The following is an 8,651-nucleotide window of genomic DNA, read 5'->3' as shown; positions in this document are numbered from 1 at the left end:
GGATTCTTAACCACTGCGCCACCAGGGAAGCCCCTTGAATAATGTTTTAAACATTAGTGAACATTAAAATAATGTTTACTACTGTTTATTATCCTCATGGCTGGGTTCACTACCTGGGTTATCTGACAGAAAAATGTCCTTAAACGGAATTAGAGCATTAGGGAAGAAATGTAATTAGCAAATGATTTCCGTCTCAAATACTAAATGTTTTAAGAAAGAGATTTAATTGTTTTTCCCATCATATTAGCAAAGATTTTTTAAAAATTGTAATATTTAAAACAACAAAAAAATAAAAAATAAAAGGGAATTCCCTGTCGGTCCAGTGGTTAGGACTCTACGCTTTCACTGCTGTGGGCCCAGGTTGCCTCCCTGGTTGGGGAACTAAGATCCTGCAAGCTCGCATTGTGGCCAAAAAATAAAAAAAAGTTTTTTAACTGTAATATTTAATTCTAACAAGGATGCATGTAATATACATACATACATATATATGTTTAAATGAAATCTATATTATTGACTAGAAATCACTCTGGCCATATATAAGAAGAGCCTTAAAAGCATGGATACTCTGGGACTTTCCCGGCAGTCCAGTGGTTAAGACTCTGCACTTCCACTGCAGGGGGCGTGGGTTCGATTCCCGGAACTAAGATCCCACATGCCATGTGGTGTGGGCACCCCCCCCCCCCAAATAAAAGCATGCATACTCTTTAGCAACTTCCCTGGGAGCTGAAGAATCTTAAGTATGAAAAAAGCTTTATACACAAAGATGTGAATAGCAGTATTGTTTATATTAGAGAATTGGAAATGATCTGAACGAATTCTAGAGGATCTGGATTCTTGTGTTTGAGTTTCCAGCTGTTAAGTCAGGTGATTCCCAGTGTTCTCTGATTCAGGATTCCTTGCTAAGTGGAGCTGGGGTGAGCACACCTAGGTTGGTTGAGTGATTGCTCCTAGAGAAGAAGTGAGTGTTTGTTGACTGTCTCAAACGACAGTCAGATAGATGGTCTGTGGCTTGTGGGTGGGGCGTTTTTCGCTATGGTGATAAAAGGACTAAAAGTAGCTTAAAAAGCCCTGGAAACTGACTACTGGACTGTCATCATGGGGGTCTTGCAATCTGTTTAATGAAAACATTCCATCTCCTGTGTGATGCGGGAGACCTTTGTCTCTCCCTTAGCTCCCATCCCCATCTTTCCCTCTGTCTTCTCACATTTCCCCACCAAATCAACTTCTGTTCCCCTAGAAGGAAAATCTGTAAGAAATGCTATTCTGCTGATGGACAATTTAATTGCCACCATCTCATTCCAATTCAAAATAGCCTTTCTTCTCCCCCAAATATGTTATCTTATTATTATTTTTACAGAAGTTCCCTTTAGGGCTTCCCTGGTGGCGCAGTGGTTGAGAGTCCACCTGCCGATGCAGGGGACACAGGTTCGTGCCCCGGTCCGGGAAGATCCCACATGCCATGTAAAAAAAAAAAAAAAAAAAAGTTCCCTTTAATTATCTTTTGCTCATATTATTTTAATTTACTTAACAATGACAACAATTTACATGCAGAGGCTCTTTCCATATAACACCGCCCCCAGAGTTGCAACTTGCTGTCTTCTACATTACTTTTTGTTTCCAGGGTCATCTCTATAATGTAATTGACTAGTGAAGTAATTAAGAGTTTGAATATGACTTTCTACATAAATTAAGAAGCATACTGGGGCTTCCCTGGTGGCGCAGTGGTTGAGAGTCCGCCTGCCAATGCAGGGGACGCGGGTTCGTGCCCCAGTCCGGGAGGATCCCGCATACCGCGGAGCGGCTGGGCCCGTGGGCCATGGCCACTGAGGCTGCGCATCCGGAGCCTGTGCTCCGCAGCGGGAGAGGCTGCAACAGTGAGAGGCCCGTGTAGCATGCTGTAATATTATTCTGCTTACAGTTGAAAAAAACTTTTTTAATTAGCAAAGTATTCTTTTGAAACTGAGATTGGAAAATGCAATGTATAATTGGTCACTTTATCCAGAGAAAAGCAATATAACTAAGGTGAATTGAGATACAATACAGTTTTACTTTAAATTTCCTAACTGTAGAAATAGACATTAGCATTTATGGATAATGTTATTTATAATAGAAATAATTATTAATATCTTTTCAAACAACCCAAGGAATCTGAGAGACTTCAAGAAATATAGACATGTGTACAGAAATCCTTAAGAAGGCTGAAAAGAATACAATAGAAAACAGGTAGGCAGTGAAGACCTGGTCACCCTCCCGTCTGTAAACCATTTTATGGGGCTGATAAACAAGCATATTAAGAAAAAGTATGTTATCTTACTTGATCCCAACAATTTGATCCTTTAGGTAAGAATTATCCACAGTTTGAGTATGAAGAAAATGAAATTAAAAAGTTGTAGGGAGAAGGCAGCAAACATATTCATAATATTGGAATTTAAGGCTTCATCTGTGTCCCTCATATAATGACAACAACAGTAATGACTAATAGGAAGCCCTTTCTGTGTATTAGGCTCTTTCAAGCTGCCTTACCTAAAAGTTCATTTAATTTTTCCCAATAGTTCTACTTGTGGAACAGGTTAGCTAGCCCTGCTATCAGTAAAATACTTTCTGGAAGAATCTTGGAGACCGTGTCCTGGTTATCTTTTTAGACTAGGGATGGATTTCTCTTTCTGGGAAACCACCAGGTTGTCAGGTAACTGGGAAAAGAAAAGTCCAGGGAAGAGAGAGGGCAGGTGAATTTGCAGCTATGGTGCGTGAGAGGGGTCTTCTCCAGGGGCACCGTTGCTGCCTCTCTTTGGCCCAGCGTGCCAGGGTGTGAAACTGTTCCCCTTGTAAGTGTCCTGCACACACCTAACCAGGGAGGGTTGGTTTGGGGACAGGATGGGGTAAGCATGCAAATTTGAGGGTTTTAAAAAGACTGGTCATGTAATTACCTTGATATAATGCAAAGGGAAAGAATCATTCTAGGGATGGGGAGAGTGAGGGGTATATGTGGAGAATTTTGCAGGCCAGCGTGTGTGGTGTTTGCATTCATGCATGCGCGGGCATGCAGATGCATGCTGGTAATTTTGGGTGGCTCTATCAGGGGAAGGTGCAGGGCGACAGAGAGAGGTTAACTAATAAAACGTTTCTGGAGGTCAAGGCTTCATTCAGTCTTGGTCCCATCTGTGTGCCTGGTACCTGATGTCACGTGTCACCCTGCGTAAGGCCTCAGTAAATGTTTGCCAGGTTCACTTGGATTCAGCTCCTGTAAAGCTGGAAAGCACTGAGAATTCCCAGGGCTCTACCTACTGTGGCTTGGCTTCTGATTTTCCTCTTTCTTCACAGAGCCGCTGCTGCCCCCTTCTGGGGTTGCTCGGTATTTCTGAGGGAAGAACTTTTTAAGGCCTCGCCTGTGCCCTTCCCTACTTGTTGGTGAGCTTGGTGCTGCAAGTCTAGCAACTCTTGAGGCCTGGATGGGACTCAGGACAGACCCAGATCACTTGTGCTTTGAGAGAAGCCCTATTCCTGGAGAAACCACCTGTCTGGGAGGATTTGCAGAGGATTTGGTTTTAATGGGACTGGAGCTGAAAGTGGGATCATTTGTTGGGATAGCTGTGGTAGGAGGATGACTGCACTGGGTGTCAGGAGAACTGGAATCTAGACCAGCCCTAAACCTTGGGCTCTGGCTTTCTGGGCTTCATTTTCCTTTTCTGTAAAACGGGGTGAGGCCAGGCCGATTGTGTTCCAGAGGGGGTGAGGGACTTCAGTAGGGATGGGCCTCTAAGCTCTCCCTCTGTCACGACCTCTGCCCCACTTTGAGCCCTTTTATTTATGGGGTGACAAATATGATTTTTCTGGGGAAAAAAATGTCCTCAGAAGTCTGAAAGCCACTGGCCTGGATGGTTTCTGAGATCCCTTCCAGCTCTAATGGTGTGATTTTACGAACTTAGAATTGAGTCACAGGCGTGAAAGCTGAAATCACAGTGCCAGACGTGTCTCTGTAAGTGTGGTGGGTGTTTTGCAGGCAGACAGTCCAGAAGACATGCACAGCTGGATTAAGGAGATCGGGGCAGCTGTCCAGGCCCTCAAGTGCCACCCCAGAGTAAGTCGCTTCCTTCCTGTTCACAGTCACTGTCAACCTCGTGATGAGTTGTCCCGAGTGGGTGGGTTTTATTTGGTGATGTAGGGAAGCAGCCCGGTGCCCAGATGCAGCTGAAGCCCCGGGCTGTCTTGCTTGTTTTTCTCTTTTGACTGGTTTGGGTACAGATTTTTATTTTTTGTTTTTTTCAGTAGTTGGAGGAAGTGAGGTAGGGTTGGATAGAGAACCAGAGCTTCCAATGTGTCCTGCACATCTCCCTGCCAGGCAGACCTGGACACTTCTGGGGTGAATGCCGCTGGCCATATTTAATTTCTGTAGACGCGTGTCTCTGGGCCTGTGAGGGTGGTGATCCTGGAGGGGGTCCTCTTCCTGGGACCTTGGGGTAAACATTGTCAGGAAAACTCTTACTTTCCTCTTTTTCCCGCCTTTTATTTTTGTAGGAAATGTCCTTTTCTCGATCCATTTCTTTGACCCGCTCTGGAAGCTCCAGCCTCTCAGGGGGGCCCAACTCTGTCTTGTGCAGAGGGCGGCCACCTCTGGAGGAGAGAAGGGCCCTCTGCAAAGCCCCCTCCGTGGCTTCCTCCTGGCAGCCCTGGACACCTGTCCCCCAGGCTGGGGAAAAGCTGCTGCCCACTGAAGAGACTCCTGAGGACACTTTTTTCATGCCTCGACTTGGGGAGAGCAGTACTTCTGGGGTGCTGCCCAGCTCCCGGATAAGGCACAGATCGGAGCCCCAGCACCCCAAGGAGAAGCCATTTGTGTTCAACCTCGATGATGAAAACATACGGACCTCTGATGTGTGATGAGGCGCAGTGCCCAGGAGGGAAGGGGAGGACTCAGATGACCAAGGGGCCGTGACTCAGTTTCTCCACCTGCTGGAGGACAGTCGGAGGCCTTCCTGGCACTCACATCCCTGTGGAGCTCTCTTGGGGGAGGGGAGCATCCAGCTGTTTTTTTTTTTTTTTTAAATCAATGCAGTGTTTTTAATTCGGGAAAGTCACCAGCTTAGACCTGTAGGCTTGCTCAGTGGAGAGCAGGGTGCCTCTTACCTTGACTCTTCCATGGTCCACCTGGTGAGTGGAGGTTGGAAGGCCAATTTCATCCCTAACCAAGTTTTTGTTCCTTGTCCTCGTCTTATTAGTTTCTTCCCTTTGTTTTCAGGCCGGGTGCAGAACCTTGAGGCCAGTCATCTGGTTTTATCCTATTGCTGTTCATTGGCTGAAGTTTGACTGTGAAGTAGGAGGGTGGGAACTCACCCAACTGAAACTGGGGGAAGCAGTGGGGGACACCCAGGCTCCAGCTTGGCCGGGATACATTCTGAGGGGAGGTGTTAAAATCTGGGCGCTGGTCGGGGGGGGCCCTGAATGTCGACCAGGGCAGATTCCCCCAACCTCCGGGGGACCTCCATAGGGGAAGAAATAGGGACCTCTTGTAAGGAATGGGAGAATGCACTCCCAACCCCAGTGCATCATCCAGTTTCGGGAATTACTCTGTTCTCTTTGAGATGTTCTTTCACCCCAGATACTGTCGCTGTGAGAGACAGACCTGCCCACCCTGTTGCTGTGTCAGGCCCTTAGGATGGGTTTATCAGTGTTCAGTGCTGAGAACAGAACAGACATTGCCCTTGATATGGCGTTACTTGGAATGTGTGGAGGGTTGATGAGTGTATGATAATTCACTTGTGTGATACATCACATCTGTATTTTAGAGTTTGAGAGTTGCTTTAAAGCAGGTGCTGGGAAGAGATGGGAGTTGAGTTCATCCAGCTAAAAATTTTTGACCCATGTTTTCCAGACAGAAGAAAAGGTCTCTTTTCGCAAAGACAGATGATCTTGGGTTCTTGCCTCTCAGCTCTTCTTTCATGGGCCGATAGTAGTCTGATTTTAAGTGCTGTATATTGTATACCTTGGCAGATTTGCTTTCTTTCTGTTCTTTGTGTTGCCCTTTGGGTGATGCCTCGTGTCTGTACTTGCATGATGAAATCTTGTCGTCTGACGAGGTTCAACGTTCATAACAGTGAGGAGATAACAAAGATAATCTTGAGAGATATTTATATCTTTAATAAAATAGAAACTGTGCAGAGAAACATTGATTTACAGCCTATGCATTGCTGGTTAGAGATTTCCCAGGTAGAAGAGCATAGATTGTATTTCCCATCCCGTATTTTAGGATGTACCTTCTTCCATTTGACAAGAGATCCTATTTCCAGGGTCCCTGGGAGAAATTATCTGTCCAGCTTATGTGGTGAACTGCTACCAAGGTTCCCTAAAGGGAGGGAGCTTAACTCAGTTCTATCTAGAACTCTGTATCAGCTAGATCAGTTAATTTTGTCTTTAAATTAAGAATTAACGAGTAGAGGAGGAGACTGTGATCAGAAAATCCTTAGTGGCTTGAGGGAAATCTTCTGTTTGTTTCGGGCAGTGTAGTTTCCTTGAAGTCTGTGTCAGGTTGAGAACTTTTCGACCGTACTTCTTTGGAGATAACTTTCACTTAAATTGTTTGCCCTAGTGGTCCTGGTATAAAAAAGGAAATCTGCTCTAGATTTCTCTCTCTCTCTTTTTTTCCCTTCTTTTCTGCAGCCTCCTGTATACTTTTGTCCTTAGAAATCCCTGGTTTGGAGGTTATTTATTTATGAGTGATCAAGGTGACAACATACTTCAAGTAGCCTGGTTTCAAGAAGGCATTACGAATTCTTAAAGTTCTTTGTCTCAGGTTTCATCTTCAGATTTTCCTCAAGAAAATTCTTTGGCTAGGTGAAAGAAAGTGCACAGAGAAATGGAACTAACAAAGATAAATTAGGACCTTCTGAGATCTCTGTAAACATTCCCTGACTCATGGAAAGATGTCATCTCCTGGTGTTTAACTTGTGAAAATCTACCCATTTCTTCCTCTTTTAAATAAACTCTCTGCTCGATTACTACTGCTGAATTAATTGGCCATTATGGTAAGCTGGTATGTTTCTTATTCAGTAAGGTTTATTTTGAGAATGTATTAAATTAAACATGCTTATAAATCCAGATTGTATGATCATAATAGAGGGGAAACAAGGATTCTAGTTGGCAGATACTTGGGAATTCCAAGTTAGAGCGTTGTTAATGTAGTTCCAACACCAGATAAATAGAATTATCTTCAGTGAAGCTTAGAGGCATTCTCATTGCCAAATCTTATCTCAGGATTCCTTTCGAGCTCGTATTTCTTAGCTTCTGGTTAATTTCACATCACACCTTTTAATGTTACTACACGTGTGAGCCAAAGATGGTGCATATACGACCAAAGCATTTGGTGTCAAATGTGAAAAATGGAACCAAATGGAAAAAACAAGGAGGGGATGCAATATCGATTAGTAGTTAAGTGCATAGGCTCTGGAATAAACCTGTTTATTTTGTTTGTTTTAAAAACAGGAACCAAAAAAAGGTACTGCATTTTTTTGTGTGTGTGGAATAAAAACGTTCTCTGAGTTGTGCTGTTTTCATAAGACTTTTGACATGGTCTTGACCCACTGTGTGTAACAGCTTCAGGTGTCTCCCCATAGGTGAACTATTATTGTCCACTGTTCTTGAAAGTTAAGGAATTGCTTGCTCAGGGTCAGCTGATGGCTGGTGAACGTAGTTTGGCCTTTTGCATTCTGTGAGATGACAGTCGTACTAAGGTGTCCATCAGGTAAAGCGATCTCAGGTGAAAATTGCAGAGTTACACATCTGTTTCTGAATAGAATGCTGAGCTCCCATGAGAAAGAGTCCAACTTCATAGTTCACTTGAAGCAGAAGGTGGTTTGTTGTTTTATTTTTTTCCCCCTGAATGTAACTGTGCTCTGATATGGTCTGAAAGGATCCAGTAAATAAGTGGCAGATTCAGTAGTTGAGCAGTGGGATTTGATATGTTTGTTTTCACTGTTAACCAGATAAATAGGCATAAGGAAGTAGCAGAGTTTTGGAAACTGAGTTTCCCAAATCAGCTTTGTTTATAAAGTTTGAACATGTCAGAAACGGACAGATTTATTACATCTTTTCTACCAATGTCACTTTTTTTCCTTAGTCCCTTTTTCTCTCTGTTACTGCCTGCAGTAGTGAATTACAGTCACTCATGCTCGGTAGAGTTTCAATAAAGAGATTATTTGGCCCCAAAACATACTGTTTGACCCCTTCCCCCGCTGCTCCCCAAGGTGTAGCATGATTCTGTGTTTTGAACCAGTATGTTTCAGCTGTGAAATGCACTTGTAGGCTGAGCTGAGTGCATGGAAACTCTTAACGCTTCTCATTTTAAGCGATCTCCTACTTGGTATGTAGCAAAAAATAATTTTCTAAAACTGTTTTGTCGCTTGTTTTGTAATAAAAACCACGTGAAATACTGAAGTAGGTTGTGTGTTTTCCTAACTCTGATCGTCTGTCCGTGGGTGGGTGAGTTGTCAGTCTGCCCCCGTTCTTGGTGGTCTGAATTCCACGAGGTGGGGGAAGGGCCGGGACGCGGGGCGGGGTGGGGAACCGGTGTGTGTGGAGAGGGCTGCCAGGTTCTGCCCCTTAAAGTCGGGGGCTGAAGGAGGCGGCATCCCAGTCCGGAGAAAGCGTTGCTCGTCTGA

At 44.3% G+C, this 8,651-nt stretch overlaps 1 protein-coding gene across 5 annotated transcripts in view; it reads left to right on the top strand.

Moving 5' to 3' along the window:
• The window catches only part of PLEKHA2 (pleckstrin homology domain containing A2), a 57,376-nt gene extending 48,949 nt beyond the window's left edge, over positions 1 to 8,427 (top strand). For 3 of the 5 annotated variants that reach the window (XM_024765054.1, XM_024765053.1, XM_024765055.1), the window contains exons 11-12: positions 4,001 to 4,078; positions 4,516 to 8,427. In XM_024765054.1, coding sequence (XP_024620822.1) covers positions 4,001 to 4,078; positions 4,516 to 4,878 — 441 coding nt within the window. In that variant the 3' untranslated portion in view covers positions 4,879 to 8,427. Of the gene's footprint in view, positions 1 to 2,144; positions 2,224 to 4,000; positions 4,079 to 4,515 lie in introns of all 5 variants that reach the window. The other 2 variants (XR_003005913.1, XM_024765056.1) reach the window with 2 other exon arrangements.
• The last annotated feature ends 224 nt before the right edge of the window (positions 8,428 to 8,651 follow it).

Source organism: Neophocaena asiaeorientalis, unplaced genomic scaffold (assembly GCF_003031525.2).
Source record: "Neophocaena asiaeorientalis asiaeorientalis breed wild unplaced genomic scaffold, Neophocaena_asiaeorientalis_V1.1 scaffold14, whole genome shotgun sequence".
NCBI classification, from domain to species: domain Eukaryota; kingdom Metazoa; phylum Chordata; class Mammalia; order Artiodactyla; family Phocoenidae; genus Neophocaena; species Neophocaena asiaeorientalis.
The sequence above is the reverse complement of the archived record's forward strand: the minus strand, read 5'-3'. Positions and strand labels throughout refer to the sequence as shown.